The 19,681-nt window shown below is 44.3% G+C and overlaps 1 protein-coding gene across 1 annotated transcript in view; it reads left to right on the forward strand.

Moving 5' to 3' along the window:
- The window catches only part of MLXIPL (MLX interacting protein like), a 314,897-nt gene extending 304,687 nt beyond the window's left edge, over positions 1-10,210 (forward strand). Inside the window, exon 21 of the mRNA XM_029613542.1 lies at positions 7,948-10,210. Coding sequence (XP_029469402.1) covers positions 7,948-8,069 — 122 coding nt within the window. The 3' untranslated portion in view covers positions 8,070-10,210. The remainder of the gene's footprint in view (positions 1-7,947) is intronic.
- Positions 10,211-19,681: the final 9,471 nt, after the last annotated feature.

Consider the following 19,681-nt stretch of genomic DNA (forward strand, 5'->3'; position numbering starts at 1 on the left):
GTCTGGGAGGGGTGGGGGCGGGGCGGGACAGCACCATTAGCCGCTGTCCCAGGGAAGCGCTTGCCGGTACGTGGAATCTACTGCTACTCCAAAGGAACAGTAAGGTAAAAAAATTTAAAAAAAATCTAATAGGTATGGGGTAAGGGTTGGGAGGAGAGGGGAAAAGGTAGGAAGGTTAGATAGGGGTATAGAGAAGTTCCCTCCCAGTCCCCTTCTTAATTGGAGCTGGCCACTGGATTTTATAACAAGCACGCGCACGCCAGGAACCGCGCGCATATGGACGCACGCAGGTCTTAAAATCGACCCCTAAGGTTTTTCTCCCATTTGTGTGTACAGGAAAAGACTTCAATGAATCAGGCCCTTAAGTCACCCTTTTATTTGAGTAAAAATGGTTAACTCATGTAAGCCATCCACATGCAAGTAAATTAATTTCTCTGAAGACATGCCGGTTCACCGACACACACCAGTGGGTCATGTGACTGCTCAGCGCCTTTCCTTTCAGGGCTTTCTGGAAAGGCCTAAAGGTCTTTACTACTCATTCACATGAGTCTGGGTGCTACTGCGGCTCCACAGTTCCCCTCTGTTCCTTTCCTTTTGCTGTGATAGTTGGAGGTTTTACCATCCATGTCCCCACTGCGTTTTTTTCTTCAAGGCTTGATTTTGCCTTTATTTTCAGGCTTCTGTCTTTAAAATATTTTTAGTTTCCTTTAGTTTATTTTTTCCTGCAGAATTATTTCTTCATTGCAACCATTGTGTAATTATAGCATGGGTTATTTTTCCCTATATGCATCACCTTGCACTTATCCACATTAAATTTCATCTGCCATTTCGATGCCCAATTTTCCAGTCTCACAAGGTCTTCCTGCAATTTATCACAATCTGCTTGTGATTTAACTACTCTGAACAATTTTGTATCATCTGCAAATTTGATTGCCTCACTCGTCATATTTCTTTCCAGATCATTTATAAATATATTGAAAAGTAAGGGACCCAATACAGATCCCTGAGGCACTCCACTGTCCACTCCCTTCCACTGAGAAAGTTGTCCATTTAATCCTACTCTCTGTTTCCTGTCTTTTAACCAGTTTGTAATCCACGAAGGGACATCGCCACCTATACCATGACTTTTTATTTTTCCTAGAAGCCTCTCATGAGGAACTTTATCAAACGCCTTCTAAAAATCCAAGTACAGTACATCTACCGGTTCACCTTTATCCACATGTTTATTAACTCCTTCAAAAAAGTGAAGCAGATTTGTGAGGCAAGACTTGCCTTTGGTAAAGCCATGCTGACTTTGTTCCATTAAACCATGTCTTTCTACATGTTCTGTGATTTTGATGTTTAGAACACTGTCCACTATTTTTCCTGGCACTGAAGTCAGGCTAACCAGCCTGTAGTTTCCCGGATCGCCCTTGGAGCCCTTTTTAAATATTGGGGTTATATTAGCTATCCTCCAGTCTTCAGGTACAATGGATGATTTTAATGATAGGTTGCAAATTTATACTGATAGGTCTGAAATTTCATTTTTTAGTTCCTTCAGAACCCTAGGGTGTATACCATCCGGTCCAGGTGATTTACTACTCTTCAGTTTATCAATCAGGCCTACCACATCTTCTAGGTTCACCAGTGATTTGGTTCAGTCCATCTGAATCATTACCCATGAAAACCTTCTCCGGAATGGGTATCTCCCCATCATACTCTTTAGTAAAAACCGAAGCAAAGAAATCATTTAATCTTTCCGCGATGGCCTTATCTTCTCTAAGTGCTCTTTTAACCCCCTCGATCATCTAACGGTCCAATTGACTCCCTCACTGGCTTTCTGCTTCGGATATATTTTAAAACATTTTTATTGTGAGTTTTTGCCTCTACGGCCAACTTCTTTTCAAATTCTCTCTTAGCCTGTCTTATCAATGTCTTACATTTAACTTGGTAACACTTATGCATTATCCTATTTTCTTCTGTTGGATCCTTCTTCTTTCACCTCCCCTTTTAACCTTGCCGGTAATCATTTTGCCTTCTTTCCACCTTTTTTAATGTGTGGAATACATCTGGACTGTGCTTCTAGGATGGTATTTTTTAACAATGACCACTTTTTACCTCTTGCATACTTTTTACCTTTGTAGCTGCTCCTTTCAGTTTTTTTCTTTCAATTTTTCTCATTTTATCAAAGTTTCCATTTTGAAAGTTTAGCATGAGAGCCATGGATTTGCTTACTGTCCCCCTTCCAGTCATGAATTCAAATTTGATCATATTATGATCACTATTGTCAAGCGGCCCCACCACTGTTACCTCTCTCACCAAATCCTGTGCTCCACTGAGAATTAGATCTAAAATTGCTCCTGCTCTTGTCGGTTCCTGGACCAATTGCTCCATAAAAATGTAATTTATTCCATCCAGGAACTTTATATCTCTAGCATGTACCGATGATACATTTATCCAGTCAATATTGGGGTAATTGAAGTCTCCCATTATTACCACACTACGAATTTGGTTAGCTTCTCTAATTTCTCTTAGCATTTCACTATCAGTCTCACCATCTTGACCAGGTGGACGGTAGTATACCCCTATCACTATAGTCTTCCCCGACACACAAGGAATTTCTACCCATAAAGATTCAATTGTGCATTTAGTCTCATGCAGGATGTTTATCCTGTTGGACTCTATGCCATCCCGGACATAAAGCGCCACACTGCCTCCCGGGTGCTGCTCTCTATCATTGCGATATAATTTGTACCCCAGTATAGCACTGTCCCATTGGTTGTCCTCCTTCCACCATGTCTCTGAGATGCCAATTAAGTCTATGTCATCATTCACTGCTATACATTCTAATTCTCCCATCTTACTTCTTAGACTTCTGGCATTAGCATACAAACATTTCAAAGTTTGGTTTTTGTTTGTATTTTCATTCTGCTTTTTAATTGATAACGATAAGTTAGAATTTTTTAACTCAGCTGAGATTTTAGTTACAGGCACTTGGACTACTTTTCTTGTAATTGGAACCTGTCGGGATGCCCTAATTCTAATGCATCATTAGTATCCTTTGAAGATACCTCTAATGCATCATTAGTATCCTTTGAAGATACCTCTCTCTGAACCATGCGCTGCCCAGAGAACTCCATTTTTGTAAGCTTCCTTTAATTGAAAGCACCTATCAAGCCACTCATCATATCATGGGACATCAGTATGGTTGTTACCCAGCTGCTGAAAACCTCCTTTGATTCACCAGACTCTTTTGGGTTCAAGTACCTGATCTGGAAGGTGGCTTTTTTTTTTTTTGTGGTGGTGACTTCAGCCCACAGAATCCAGGTTCTAATAACTTAACCATCTTCTGCCAGATTTCATCATAAAAGGATACTGCTCCATGGAGGAAATTTTCAACACCATTTATACAATAAACTATGGTTTGATGCATGTTGTATAGTAGCTTATTTATATATTTTTATTTATTTAAGGTTTTTTTATACCGGCATTCATGAAGCGCTCACATCATGTCGGTTTACATAAAAACAGGGGTGCAATGAATACAACAATGAACATAAATAAATGTGATGAAGAGATGCAGTTACAATTAACAAGGGCTGTTGAACTGGGGTGGAGGAAATAAAGAGAGATAGAAGAAGCTAATTATATACAAGTATACAATATATACAGTGTACAAAATATACAGCTGCTGTGTAGAATGTTTGCTGGTGCTTTAAGGGTACTGAGCTTAGAGCTCAGTACCCTTAAAGGTATGCGCGTAACCTGATTTCACGCATACACAGTAGAGAGAGAGATTCCAGGGTAGAGTTGGGACTTGCACGCAAAACCTTTTTAGTTTCAAAATATGCGCCTAAGTTAACCTGTGCAAGTTATGCTTTGCCAAGAGGTAAAGTTGTAACTTTGTGCGAGTTATTTTTTGGGAGAGGAAGGGCATTTACTTGAGCATTTTCAAAGTGAACTCCTGTCTGCACAAAATTATCCTCCATAGGTGTTCCAAATTTCTGCCAAAGGCGGTGTTGAATTTCCACCTTAATTAATCATCTCTTCCACATATTTTGCATCGACTACATCTCCATAAAGGTGAAAAGGACCTTTATTCTCTAGATTGTAAGGGACCTTCCTTCTGCTTAGAACAAACTAAAGTCCATAGAAAATCTGCTCAACTTTTTGTTTCTTTTGATCTTAATAAGCCTGGAAGTGCAATAACAAAATGCATCATTTCTAAGTGGATAGCAGCTTGCATCTCCTTCTGTTACACCTAGTCAGATCTGCTTGTTGAGGGGCATACAGTGGTAGTTTGGCTTGTCTTATGAGCGAGGGCAAGTGATTTTTAGGGGTTTTGGTCTTCTCTATTGTGTATTGTGTTTATTGTCATGTGTTTTTTAATTTATTGTAAAACATTTGTATCCTGTTTTTTCCACCATTCAAGGTGGGAAACAAACATATAGGGCCAGATTTTAGTAGCTACGCCCGATTTTATAACATCCGGGGTCGGCGCACGCAAGGGGGTGCATACTTGTGCACCTTGCACACGCCGAGTCCTAGGGGAGCCTCGATGGCTTTCGGAGTGGCCTCAGAGAGAACTTTCCTTCCGACCCACGGCCCTACCTAAATCCCCCAGCCTTACCTTTGTTTTGTTATTTACACCTGCCTCTGGGCAGGCGTAGGTTGCGCGCGCCGGCCAAGTGCCGGTGCACGATGCCCGGGCCCAGCAGCAGTGGGGAGGCCTCTGGCCACGCCCCACCCATTTTTTCAAGCCCCAGGGCTTGTGCGCGTCACCAGGCCTATGCAAAATAGGCTTGGCGCGCGTAGGCTTTGAAAATCTGCTCCATAATATTCATAAAAACAACTAATGATATCACATTATAACAATAACATCCAAGAAAGAAAACAACAACAAAAAAGCCGCATTTCAGTTCTTCATGCCATTTAATTCGCTGAAGATGATACAAGATTAGGAATGATCTAAGACTCTGTTTCGAATGCCTTTAGCTATTTTCTAAAAGTGGTTGTGCGTGTTAAAGTCCATAGGTTCTCAGATAATGGGTTACAGTCAGCGGGTCCAGCTACTGAGAAAGCCTGGTCTCTGGTTTCAAACAGATGTGCCTGTCAAGGTGAAGGGACCTCATGGAGTCTCTGTTGGGCTGATCTTAATGCCTGTGCAGATTTATAGATCCGCGATATAGCGCAAATCCATGATGATGAATTGTTCCCTAGCAGTTTATGGATAAGCATTGCTGTGTTGTAACCCACTATGGCTGGTTCTGTGGATTAGTGGCTAGCAAGTTTATTAAATAACTAAATGTCAAAGCTTATAATGTTAGGGTCATGGCGATGTCAATTGCCCACCTAAGGTCTTCCTCCATTGAGGAGATCTGCAGTGCTATAATATAGAATTTAGGCCACACGTTCGTATCCCACAATTTACTAGACACAGCCTCTCTACGGGATAATAGCTTTGGGATCTCCATGGCTTTTTTGGAGGGGTAAAGCACAATTCAATCCATCACTCTCCCGTTCCTCATATGACTCGTTCTGTGATTTTGGGTTGTCTTCATTCTTTGAAACAAACAAACAAAAAAGATCAAACAAAAGGGTTTTCCCAACAGAAACATGGTTTCTACCCATTGGCAATATTTTTTATTTTTTTGACGATGATAGTTCTTAGCTAAGAAATCTCACTTGTGTGGCTTGGTGAACCTGTTTGTCTTCAGAGAAAGCCAAAGGTGCTTACTTGTCACAGGTGTTCTCTGAGGACAGCAGTTCACCAGTCCCACAAACCTTACCATTTGGAATTATTCTCTCCCTCCCCCGCGCTCCGCCTCAGTCAAAGTTATGTTAAGAGGAGAGCAGCGGAGCTGCACCAGCATGGAAACTGCCGCACTTGAACAGTAAAGACCTTTAGGCCTTTTCAGAAAGTTCTGGAAGGATCGTCCATTTAGCGCCGAGCGCAGTCATATAATCCACTTATGCCACTGGTGAACTGCTGTCTTCAGAGAACACCTATTACAGATAAGAAAGTTTACTTTTGAACCACTCGAAAGTATATGCGTGCTTTCGTGATGTGCACAACCATAGCCACATAGAACAGAAGCATTCGGGGGACATGTATTGGATGTACGCATGTACCTTACACTTTCAAAAGGTCTGTGTGGAGATGGCAAACTGCCAATGCAGCTAACGTTACACCCCCTGTTTTGCTTTGCCTAAGAGATCAATTTTTGACAGTTTTACATCGCTAAAACCAGGTTCTGGCAGAGTAAATCTAACCATCTGAAAATATCCCCCACCCACTGACTGCCTAAATTTGTCCAGTCAAAATCATAAATTTAGTCGATCAAAAAAGGAGCAGGCCACAGACGTTTCTGGGGCAGGTTTTTCTAATTTAGTCAGTCAGCGTGATATTCATTGCTAATTGGCTGCATTTGACTGCTCAACCCCAACCACTCAAATGGCTGGATAAATTGTGCCTGGCTGTACTACTGTAGGTGTTCTGAATCCTGCCTAGCACCAGATATCCAGCTGCGGCGTTGGCTGGAAATTCCTGTTTACCTGAGCCAGCACTGAACTGTACTGCCATCTCGTGGGCCTTTTTAATCATGTACTGTAGTAATAAGAAGCACTGAACTGTACTGCCATCTAATGGGCCTTTTTAATCATGTACTGTATTAATAAGATGCTTGCAGCTGTATCCTGCCTGCCTTAAGTTTCGTTTTTGTTACTGCCTGCCTTAAGTTTCGTTTTTGTTACATACCAGTTAGTTTCATTTCTGCTTTCTGACGTGTGATATACTCTGACTGTAAGCTACGCCTCTTTACCAGCATTACTGTATAAAAGTCAGCTCCCTAGGGGGAGTGGCATGCAGTTTTTCTGAGCACTAGCCAGGACTGCATCTTTGCTAGCTAATAAAGTCTATCTTTTACGGACCGGTTATTTTCTGGGGTCTTTGTTCTTACGGTAACATTTGGCGAGCCAGCCAGGAGCTGAGTCCCTGGGGATAATGCTATATTTAGCCCCCCAAACGGTCCGGGAGATTTTGTGGCGGAGTGATCCCCCAGACTTACCTGGTGAGTGGCCACCGCTGAGTTCAGTGATCAGGTTTCTGTGGGGACCATTCCACGGAGATCCTCTTAGACCCTTGTGAGTGGTGGTCCGAGAAGACGACTTTCCTGATGACCTGGGAATCTGGAAGCCTGCAGGCGAGTATTGGGAATTTACGCCAGATTTTCAGCCGCAAATGTAGCCTGTCAACTGCAGCTGAAAATCCAGCCAAGGATAACCGGTGAAAAATGAACCAGTTCTCTTGCCCACTCAGCAGATCTTTGAAAATTGACCCCCTAAGTATATATATAATGGCATAACAGCTTGATTTTTAAATTCAGTTTAGGAAGTTACCTTGTGTTTGAAAACCGTCTTGACCTATGCAGACTTAAATCTATGTGTGTAACTATGTTGTTAGGCACCCTAGTGAGAATGTAGCCATTTGTGCTTAGTAAATTCAGGGATTAGCTGGGGGTAATACATCCCCCCCAGTTTCAAGGCTCTGCCTATAGGAAAATCTCCAGAAAGAAAAATGCCCTCTTCTCCTTGGTGTCCTGGTAGCTGGGGACCTATGGTTTTCAGGGATTTATATTTTGTAAGGCTGAGAATCCATTGGGTGCATTCTGCACTAGCAGACCCAAATTCTTTCTACTACTAGGAGATGACACCCAACTTTGGAAACCACTGAGCTGCCACAGCTACTGCCAGCAACCTCTGAACCTTGCCAAACATCCACAAAAATCGTAGGTCCAAACTATCGGCTATCTAGAAGAAGAGGGGAGGTTATTTTCTGGAGATTCTCCTGTAGATACACAGCAGTGGAAATTCCTTTCTAGAAGAGTTCTAAAATAAGGACTCGTCCTCCGCCAATGAAGGATTCTCGGTGAAGCATGCTAACTAATCTCCCTGTGCTGTTTTTTCCAGCTGTCTTGAATTCACTTCGCCAGCTGAGCACCTCAACATCCATCCTTTCTGACCCCTCGCTGGTGCCAGAACAAGCCACCCAGGCTGTGAGCAGCAGAAACCTCAACAACCGCTTTTGCTAGCCACTGAGACTAGTCCAATCAGCACAGCAATGTTTCTTATCCCAGAAGTCATTTCATCAGAAGTGGCGGAGACGCACCAGATGGGCTCATATGTGCATCCTGTACCCTGCAAAGTACAAAAAACTGAATGGATCTGTCAGAAAAGGCAGTCTGCAAAGAAATAATTGTTAAACCTCACAAGGCACTTAACATCGGCAGGGGCCAGCAGATGGCCCAGCACATCTATCCTGGTGCATTATTACCCTTGAGAAAGATAGATAGATTTCGAAATAGCTCTCTACAGCCACTTCCTTATTGAGCAATGTTAAACGATGAAATAAATGCCTCCCCAGGGCATCAAGTGTATATCATCTATGGTAGCATCTCTGGCTATCTTACTGTCCGCAGGTCTCCTGGTGATCCTAGAAATGGGCCAATGCACCACCATGTAACTGGTTATAAGTGTTGGTGTTCCAGAAGAATATTTTTACAACTCATCCAGAAAACCAGCACATTCTGTAATACTTTAGTTTCAACTACATTTGGAAATTCTTACTATTTGATACTATCAGAAATACATTGTAAACTGTGAATTTTGTTAAAGATAACAGCTCAGGGCTACTAATTCTGGCTCCTTTGGTAGCCTTAGTTAGGAACTCTGTTTCCAGCAAAACTTGGTCAGATTTGTCTGGAAGCCCAGAATCCAGTTGATTGGATTCCACTGTGATTTTTTTTTTAAACACTGGATTTATGGCTTTTAAGTTTCTATTTCTGCTCAAATGACCTCATTCTTTTGACAGATGCAACTCTGAAGCTGGCTTCCTGAGTTGAGAGTGCTTTCTGAAATAGTAAAAATGTTTTATTTCTTTTATATTGTGATATGAAGTGAACAATGATTTGCCTGAAATGTTGCCTCTATCTCTGACATGGCTTGGAGTGTGCATTTCCTTCTCTGTTGTTCCTGGACCTTTGGACCATGCGTGGTCTTCCTGTTTGTCTCAAAGATGTGGTCTGAAGATGTTGGACCCATCATGGTTTTTACCTTGTAGCAAAAATTTGTAGAAATGTGCCACTCCCATTTCTGGTCATGAATAAGTAGACATAGAAATTTGTGAGCCATAGAAATTTTCCCCTATGTAAATACTGGTCCATATGGAAGGTGTGCCACGGTACCAGCCACTGCATTCTTTTCATGCATTGTCATCTAAATAAAGGGACCTCAGTCCCAGGAACCTCACAAACATGTGTGCACTCTGAAGGCAGGAGCATTACAGTTCTCCAGAGCTACTGCAGCCGGGCACTATTTATAACCTGAGCTTAGGCTTGCTGGGTGGAGACTTACCCTGCAGATTCATCAAAATGGGGACACTGTAATGATGGGAAATATTGTCTGGTTTTCTATATTTAGTACTCTGGCTTTTTGCAGCACTAGCTGTGAACATCTAGGGGCAATTTTCAAGCTGTGCGTTTTGATGTAAAGTCCAGGGGGTTTGCACTAGTTAACAAAGGAAAAGGAGGAGCATACTTTCCCTGTGCAAAATTGCCCAGACAAAAAGTCCCCAGGATGATCGGCAGCTGCTTTCTCTCTAGGGACTTTTTCCATGCCAAACAGCTTGCTTACTTTTGAAAATGCAAACTGTACGTTTGCATCTCCCACCTTAATCTCGCCGCCGCAAGTGCCTTCATAGTGTGCGTGCTTTTCGCAGGGCGAGCGATTTTCAAACACGGAATGCTGCAGCATATACCGTAAATATTTTAACAATAAATAAATAAAAATCCCTTTAATCTGGGTAAATGGATTTTGAAAATTGCCCTCTGCGAGGAGAGCCCAAAAGAAAGCCTTCAGAGGTTTTTATATAGGTGAGCACCTGTTTACGCCTGTAAAAAGGGCTTTTTGAAAACGTGACACCCTCCATGTGGGGGAAAGAGCGTGGAGACTTTTACTGCAGGGTGCAGGGTTAGGTCAGGGCGGAAAGCAATCTGCATCCTTTCTGACGCCCACTTTGCCCGTGCGGTAGCTGTTTTGTGCTCGCTGTGTGCATCCTGGTGCATATTCAAAGGTAGTTTCCCTTTAAAAATTACCTCGCAGGGTCAAAAAAGAAAACCTATGGACTTGCAAGCTGCCCAGGACCACTGAAAATTACCCCCATAGTGAGAGAGGATTGGGGTGGGGTGGGAGGTAGTGGTGGTGGGGGGGGGGGGTGGCTTGAACACATCATGTAAAAGAATCACCCACGGCTTTGATCTTCTTGAAAATTGGTTTATTAAATACAAAATGACCATTGCCCTAGTTCTGCAAGTGTAGAGTCTGATTTCAGAAAGTCTCCCGTCACTGAAGAACATACAGTCTAAGAGCCCAATTTAAACTTTGTCTTGTGCATATTTCCCCCTTCACTGAACCTTTGTCTACTGGAAAACCTCACAAAAAAAAAACAACAACCCAGCTTGAGTCACACCTTGAGCTATGGGACAAGGCATGAGGAGAATACGGTGATGTGGAAGAGAGGAAGGCAGAAAGCCTGCAAAGAGCTCAAGCTCCCAGTTGACTGTGGAAGGAATAATTTGTTTCCATTCCAGTGATGCATCCTGCCGCTTCTGTCATTCCTGAGTGGAATAACTTACAGCCAGTTTTCAGGGTGTGCACAGTGAATGTTCAGCATACAGGTGCAGGCCTCTGGTCTAAAATCCCAGATTAGGACCAGAATCCAGTACCTATGTTCTAGAGGAAATTCAAGACTGCAGATTCCTCAAGCACTGGAATGAGAATTTAAATGAGAAAAATCCAGGACTGGGAAAAACTGCCCCAGCATAGTGTAGCTGGCATCCTCTGGCCTTCCTGACCACCCACTCACCTCTCTTGTAAAGAAACCATGGAGTGCTGCATCCTCTGGATTCTGTCCTGCCACGATTGATCCCTGTGTGCCCCGCGGAATGAGGGAGGTGCATTTCCTGTCATCTGCAAACATTATGCAGAGGGTGTTGCTTATTATCTAGTCGGTCTGCTTCCTGGAATCTTACATTTCTAAGTGTGCATATGTATTGTAAGAAAGAAAGTTGTTTTTCTGGTTAAATTTCTGTATATTATGCACTGCATTCTGTGTATTGTAAAATGATCCAAAATCAATTCTTTGTAATAAAGGAAATAGTTTTATTCTTGAAACGTTAGTTGTTTGTTTGTTTTTTTTAATACACAGATATAATATTTATCAAATGGAAACTGTGGAAGAGATTGTTTTATGTTTCTAGAAGGTTTATGTCCAGGAATGCTCATACTCTGGATAATAAAACACTGGAGCTGAAGCCCTTAATGGTAGATGCTGGCCTGGATATTGCTGGGCTCGCAAAACCAGGATCCAGTAAAAACCATGACTGACACATACAGTAGTTAGGACTACTGATTGTAAGTTTTAACTGATAAACCCTGATAAAACACCCCACATTGTGAAAAAAATAAAGAGTATGTTAGATAAACCCTTGAAAAACACCACTTCCCCTGTTACTCTCTGACCTCTCCTTTGCCTATCCTGGATCCTCTGCTTTGTTTTTGTGCCTTTTCCACACTGACTCCTCAGTTGCTTTTTTTTTTTTTTTCAAAATAATTTTTTCTTTATTGGGAAGAAGCATCAACAGAGAACAAGACCCGCACCGCAGGTATAAACACAGTACTTAACAATTAGTACAATCCAGAGATACAGAGTACATGGTAGCAGCCCCTAAACATCAGTCGCTGCTCAATCCCAATTCTTTTATTTCCATATCTCAATTTCCCCATCCCTACTTGCAGTACCATCCAACAACCCAAAACCAGACTTACCATTCGTATCACAAACCATTCATACCACCCCCAACTCCCCACCCCCCCCCCCCCCCCCAGCGACCACAGATTGTAGCCAATCAGAATCATATCTACTAGCTCGTAACCCTTCTTGTACATTCCCTGGCAACAAACCAACACAGACTTGCCAACACGCAAGGTATCGTTTATCAAGTTTACATTTGCCCAATATACAGTCAAGCCGTTCAAGTTGGAGAGTGAGAGCCATTCTGTGGAACCAAGCTAAGATGGATGGAGACACATCCAGAGCCGCCCACTCAAAAAGTATAGTGCGACAAGCCAGAAGGACGGCCACTCTGCTAAATTTATCCTCTGCGCGATTAATCTCAGCAGAACAGGCCTGAGGACTGGATAGCAGAAACTGCCCAGTTGCAGGTATCGAGACCGCTGTGCATTTTAAGATGACATCCGATACTGAATCCCAAAAAGCAGTCAAAGAAGGACAATGAAAGAGATGATGGAGAAGCGTACCCTCTTCTGTTTTGCATTTAATACATAGGGGGGAATCCGTACTCCCCATCTGGAAGCGCCGAACATCTGTACAATAGATGTGATGTAGTATTTTAAATTGCACTTCTCGAAGACCAATATCTTTAACCTGTCGATGTAGCGTCGTAAAGCATTGTTCCATGTACTTAGGAGAAAGTGGCAGATTGAGTTCAGTAGACCATTTAGCTGCCAAACACTCTAAGCGACTATTCACTTGCATGGACCGTCCCAGTTTGGCCCATCCAGCAATTGTGTTCTTGAGTAGATCTGTATCAAATATCTTAGTGGCGAATGCTGATTCCTCCGTTCGAGTCTCCATGGTCCACTGCAAAAATAACAAGTAATGTCACACTTGCAAGTAAGCAAAAAAATTTTTATTAGGCAATTGATAAGTGGCGCTCAAAGCAGCATAGTCTAACAATGCGTATGTATCATGGTCATAAAAATGACATACATAGGCCACGCCTTTCCGAGCCCACAATTGAAACAGTGCACTACAATCCCTGCCCGGCACAAAATTCGCATTTCCCAACAAGGGCATCAACATGGAGGCTAAACCCGTCCTATTCCCCCGCAAGCGCAGCCACTGCCAGGCCCGTATGCAGGGATAAAGCAGTATTTTGGGAAAAAGTAATGCTCTGCGCATGCTGTCACTGGTTTGAATAAGACTCAATGGTGACCAGGGGGCAGTCATTCGGGTCAAGAGACCAGGCTCACAATATTGGTAATTATCAGTAATCCACTCCCACACAAAACAAAGCTGGCAAGCGGCATTATAAAGCCAAAAATCAGGCAACCCATATCCCCCCCGCTCCCTGGGATAAGTGAGCGTGGCATAAGTAAGACGTGCCCTCTTCCCTTTCCACAAAAATCTTTGAATAGCAGCATAGAGCCGTCTAATGTCAGCTGCCTTCATCCAACAAGGGGTCATATGTAAGACGTAAAGAACTTTAGGAGCAATTACCATTTTAATTAATGCACAGCGACCAAACAAGGACAACGGCAGGGGGCCCCAAGCAAATAATTGTGTCTGTATTTTATCCAAAACAGCATGAGCATTAAGCTCATATAAGGCCCTCAAGTCTCTAGGAATCCATATGCCAAGATATTTGAGTCTGCCAGCGGCCCACTGAAGAGGAAAGGGGCCATTCTAAGTGTGTTGCAGTCGAGGGTCCAAAGCGAGGGCTTCTGACTCAGCAAAATTAATTTTTAGGCCTGCCACCTTCTGAAAGTGACCAAACAACTCAATAATGACTAGTATGCTGGTGCGGGGGTCTACCCACAAAAAGTAAAATGTCATCAGCAAACATTGCCAACTTAAGAGGATGATTATTAAGACTAATACCACATACCCTATGATCCTCGCGTAATCGAATCGCTAGGGGTTCTAGAGCCATTATAAAAAGCAAGGGAGAGAGAGGGCACCCCTGTCGAACCCCGCAATGAAAAGTAAAAGAAGGAGTCAGGATTCAAAATACTAGCACTAGGGTTACTATATAAAATTTCGAGCCACTGCAGAAATGCCCCCGAGATCCCATACTGACGCAACACCCAAAATAAATACTCCCACGAAAGGGAGTCAAACGCCTTTTCAGCGTCCAAGCTCAGGATCGCTGCCTCCTTTCCTGGGTGGTAACTAAGAGCCGCGATCAATCTCCGCACGTTACGCACCCCCTGACGGCCCCGAACAAACCCCGTCTGATCTCCATGAATAATAGTGGGAAGAAGACCATTCAACCGCTCCGCCAAAATAGCTGCCAATAATTTAATATCAACATTTAATAAAGAGATGGGCCTATAAGAACCCACTTCCAACAGATCCTTACCAGACTTTGGTAAAACTACTATGACCGAATGGTTCAAGGCAGCAGACAAAGAGCTGAGTTGTAACATTTTATTATAAAACTTATGAAGGGGCGTCAACAGCGAAAACTTAAGAATTTTATAAAACTCAGAACCCAGGCCATCCTGGCCCGCTGCCTTTCCCAGTTTTAACTTGTGGATAGCCATATGCACTTCCTGGTCACTGATGGGAACATTAAGCTTCCCTAATTGGTCAGGAGCCAACTGCGGCCACGGGAGGGCTTGAAACAAGGCCTCGGTGGCAGTGGGATCCCGAGGTTTCTCCGCGTAGAGTTGCTGATAAAATTCCAAAAACCTAGCAGATATATCACTTTGGGCCGTTCTATGACGACCCTGCCGATCACGGATACCCACAATTGCCCTCCTATGATCCCTAGGCCGTCCTAAGTGCGCTAGTAATTTACTGGCTCGATTCCCATACCTATACAGCTGATATTGGTAGTAACTGAGAGATTTAGATGCCCGTTGGTGGAGGAGGCAGTTCAGAGCTTCTCACGCCTGATCAGCCTGGCCCTTAGCTTCTGAGGTCATATCAACCACATGTTTTTGCTGCGCAGCTTTCAGAATCTTTGTAAGCCGCAATATTTCAGCTTAAATGTGCTATGAAAACACTGACAAACACTGCTATTTAGCCCCCTCAAAGATCCCCTATTTTTCTGGAAAATGCACACCTACTTTTACAATGTATAAGCACCTAAAATCAGAAGCCCTACATCTAGTTATGCCAAGGTTTATACTGGTCAGAAGGGATTTTCTTTCCCCCTGGCACAATCTAGCGGGGGCACTAAAAGAAAGAGGCCACAGGTTCCCCTGTAACCTATACCCACTCTTCACCACTACACCACTTACCTGCAGGTAGTCCACCTTGGTTCTGTTGCTTGACTTCCATTCTAGAATCTTCAGGTCCTTCAGTCTTCTGAGAGCCAAAGCCAGGAGAGATGCTCACTGCTTGCTGCCCTCCTGTGAAATGCCACTGAGCCCAGGCAGCTCTGCCTTTTATAAGCCTCCTGCTGTCATTATGACCTCCCCGGCTGGTGGGAGAGACCTTTGAGGCAGATGGAGGCAGAGGAGGGACTTATTATCAAGAACCAGGAAGGGGGCAGGGAAGCCAAAGGCTGCCCCACCTCCCTAAAGGAAAAGAGAACAAAAAGGATTTTCTTCACCCCCCGGCACACTCTAGCGGGGGCACTAAAAGAAAGAGGCCACAAGTTCCCCTGTGAACGAAACCCACTCTTCACCACTACACCACTTACCTGCAGGCAGTGCACCTTGATTCTGTTGCTAGACTTCCATTCTAGAATCCTCAGGTCCTTCAGTCATCTGAGAGCCAAAGCCAGCAGAGATGCTCACTGCTTGCTGCCCTCCTGTGAAATGCCACAGATCCCAGGCAGCTCTGCCTTTTATAAGGCTCCTGCTGTCATTATGATCTCACTGGCTGGTGGAAGAGACCATTTCAGGCTGATGGAGGCAGAGGAGGAGGGACCCAGGAAGGGGGCGGGGCTGCAAAAGGATACCCCACCTCCCTAAATGAAAAGAGAACAAAAAGGGATTTTCTTTCCCCCCGGCACACTTTAGTGGGGGCACTAAAAGAAAGAGGCCACAGGTTCCCCTTTGAACTATACTCACTCATCACCACTACACCACTTACCTGCAGGTAGTCCACCTTGGTTCTGTTACTTGACTTCCAAGGTCACAGGGGAACCTGTGGCCTATTTCTTTTAGTGCCCCTGCTAGAGTGTGCTGGGGGAAAGAAAATCCCTTTTTGTTCTCTTTTCAGTTAGGGAGGTGGGGCATCCTTTGCTGCCCCGCCCCGTTCCTGGGTCTTAAAAATAAGTCCCTCCTCTCCCTCCATCAGCCTGAAATGGTCTCTCCCACCAGCCAGTAAGGTCATAATGACAGGAGGCTTATAAAAGGCAGAGTTGCCTGGGCTCAGTGGCATTTCACAGCAAGCAGTGACCATCTGTCCTGGCTTTGGCTCTCAGAAGCCGGAAGGACCTGAAGATTCTAGAATGGAAGTCAAGCAACAGAACCAAGGTGGACTGCCTGCAGGTAAGTGGTGTAGTGGTGAAGAGTAGGTATAGGTCACAGGGGAAACTGTGGCCTCTTTCTTTTAGTGACACCGGTAGATTGTGCCGGGGGAAAAGAAAATCCCTTTTTGTTCTCTTTTCAGGTAGGGAGGTGGGGTATCCTTTGCTGCCCCGCCCCCTTCCTGGGTCTTGAAAATAAGTCTCTCCTCTGCCTCCATCAGTCTCCTCCTCTGCCTCCATCATCCTCAAATGGTCTCTCCCACCAGCCATTGAGGACATAATGACAGCAGGAGGCTTATAAAAGGCAGAGCTGCCTGGGCTCAGTGGCATTTCACAAGAGGGCAGGAAGCAGTGAGCATCTCTGCTGGCTTTGGCTCTCAGAAGACTGAAGGACCTGAAGATTCTAGAATGGAAGTCTAGTGTGATAATAAAATATATTAGGGCCATCTGTTTAGTGGAAATGCACCAAAAGGAGTCCAGGGGGCACTGGTGGCTTGTAAGTTAAGGCATTCTGTTGAGCTGTCTCTCTCTCTAGATAAGTAGTAGAAATGATGTATCTTTTGAAGTCACAGGCTCCCAGGAAGGGAGTTATAAAATGTAGATCTCTTCAAGGTTAGTTTGTTTCTCAGGGCTCTGGGAAATGTTAGAAGTAGCAAATGTTTAGGCAAATGTTTCCCTGTAACCTCTTGACCCTAAATCAAAGGAGTGTTGTTTTATTGCTATCCAAAACTGTATTTAAGAATGGCCGTTTCAATCATATTCGAGTCGATACAGTAAGGCCGCGTTAGAAAGAGTGCGGCAGTGGCGGGCGCACCCTCGTTTGCCCCACGCACTGTTCTGATCACATACCGCTCGATACTCTATTTAAATTGCTTGCAAATGCAAGCCGTGTATGCAAAGCGTTAGGCCCGCGCAACCCATTTTGCTGTATAGGCGCTTAATACAGCGCCTATACAGTATCCTGGGTGCGCTGGTACCTGTCATTTCAAATGACATTTGAAATGACAGGCACCAGGAAGTGGATCCGAACTTTAACCCAGGAAAACCTAAAAACCGAAAATCCCCTCTTCCCGAAGCATCTCGACATGTGCCAACTTACCTTTTGTTGCTTTTCAGCCCCTTCCCTTCTCTGCCACCCTCCGGAGGGGGCAGCCGGCGGTGAAAGCGGCTCGCAGCGGTCCCCCCCGCGCAGGTCCCGGTTCTCCTGGCTTGGCAACAGCAGTACAACAGCTAGGGCTCCATCCGGCTTGCAGCGTTCCTCCCCCCCCCCGCGCAGGTCCCGGTTCTCCTGGCTCAGCGTGAAGTGAGAGCCCACTGTTCTGTGCCCTCTCCGGCACGAGCGAAGCATTCTTTCGTTGGCCGGAGCGCCCGTTGATTTGGGTGCTCCGGCCAATGAAAGCACATAGACAGGTGCGCGTGACGTCATGGCGTGCGTCACGCGCGCCTGTCTATTTCATTGGTCCAATCTCCCTATTACAAATTGTTTGCTGTGTTCCCTGAAGCCGCTTGTTGCTACTCTGATTTTCACACTGTCATCCAATCTCTCATTTTGTCCTCACTTGATCAGTGCAACATTCTGTTTCTGGGCTTACTGAATCCTTACTTGCAGGCATTTCAGCGAATACAAAATTCTGCTGCTCGGCTAATTTCTGGATCTTCTTTGCATAATCGCATCTCATCCATCTTGGCTGAACTGCACTGGTTGCCAGTCACCTGGCGGGTAAAGCTTAAAACTCTTACTTTGATCTTTAAGGCCCTTTGTGAGCTGGCCCCACCTTGTCCAACTTCTTTAGTCCGGAAATACCAGCTGGACCCGCTGTCTTCACTTCTTTTCCCAGAATGTTTTAGAAATTCTCTCTCTAAAACAGGCACAGCTGGCAGAGTCGCAGACATGAACATTCAATATTGCTGGTCCTGCCCTATGTAAGTCTCCCTGAGGAGATTAGATCACTTAAGCACATGCTATACTGGGTCAGACCAAGGGTCCATCAAGCCCAGCATCCTGTTTCCAACAGTGGCCAATCCAGGCTTAAGGACCCAGCAAGTACCCAAAAACTAAGTCTTATCTTTTCACCATGGTCCTCTCAGACTGACTTTTGCTTAGTCTTTTTGTCTCTGTATTCTTTCTTTAAATCTGTTCTCATTTGTTGTACAGTGCCTTTGTTCAATTCTGATTTGTGATTTTGAGTAAACTGTTGCTAGCTTTGTCCTTGTTTTCCTGTCTGATTTTATTATGTATGTTTTATAGTGATCCACCGAGACGTGCAGATCAGCAGAATATAAATCTTTGAAATAATTAAATACCTATTGAAAGATCTAGGAGTTATTCTAGATTTCATCCTTGTCCATGAGAGAGAATCTTAACTCTGTAGTTAGATCAGCTTTATTTCAATTAAGAATTCTTCACAAACTAAAGGCACTACTAGAGCATGGCCCGGAAGAGGAAGTGGTGAACAGCAGGTACGTGCGCAGGAACTAGAGACCATGCTAGTGCGGGCAGTGTCGGCCCGAAGAAAATAAGAGGCCCAGCCTGAGGAATGAGCTGCACAGCTCGGAGAAAAACGAACGTCGTCAACCTCCGTGGCCCATGGGACTCCTTTTTCCGAGGTTGAGAACCACTGATCTAGATGAAGGTGATAAGCTGTTATGGTGCTTACAGGAACTCGTAGTGAGGAGTCACAATGCCTTTGCTGCATAGTAAATGGAGGTAGGAGCGAAGTCAGCTAGGTGGCCAGTTAAGGGGGCTATACCTGGTGATGAACACTCGGAAGTGCAGCGGGACAACCTTTCTGGTACTTGAATGTGATGGATAGTTAACCTGAGGATAGGAGAAAAAAACTGATAAGCGAGCCTGGCAATCTCCATGCCATAAGGTGTAGGGAGGCGTGGAGAGGATGTTTCCTTGTCCTAGGGAAGAAACTATGAGCTGGCACCCAGGAGAATTGGGTTGTGGATCGAAAGACGTCATAGGTAACTGTACCATGGACCTCTTGGCTATGCTGGCGCGATGATGATGGCTTTTTTTTTTTTTTTTTTTATATCCGCAAATATGGAAGATTCACCTGGTCTTCTATGCATCTCTTGAGTTCGAGAGATGTGTGGTATCGGAGGATTGCATAAAATATGTGTTGTGACCAATCGATGAGAGAGGCACCTGGAGTCTGAGTGAACTCAGAGAAGCCTAACAAAGTTCTCCATTTTTCTGTTGTACAGTGCTGCATGAGATCCACCGTATTAAGATGTCTTAATGAGGCTATTGCTTAAGTTACCTTTGAGTTTGTCCAGTCTGGAATCGTGAATTCCGGGCAGATAAGTTGATTGTGATGCGGCAATGAAGACACATCAGGCAGGATTCATGGCAAAAAGGGTTGAACACTCCCATGGGTCCCCTTTTATTGTACATACATCCATAGCATACA

The sequence above is a fragment of the Rhinatrema bivittatum genome, chromosome 8 (assembly GCF_901001135.1).
Source record: "Rhinatrema bivittatum chromosome 8, aRhiBiv1.1, whole genome shotgun sequence".
NCBI classification, from domain to species: Eukaryota; Metazoa; Chordata; class Amphibia; order Gymnophiona; family Rhinatrematidae; genus Rhinatrema; species Rhinatrema bivittatum.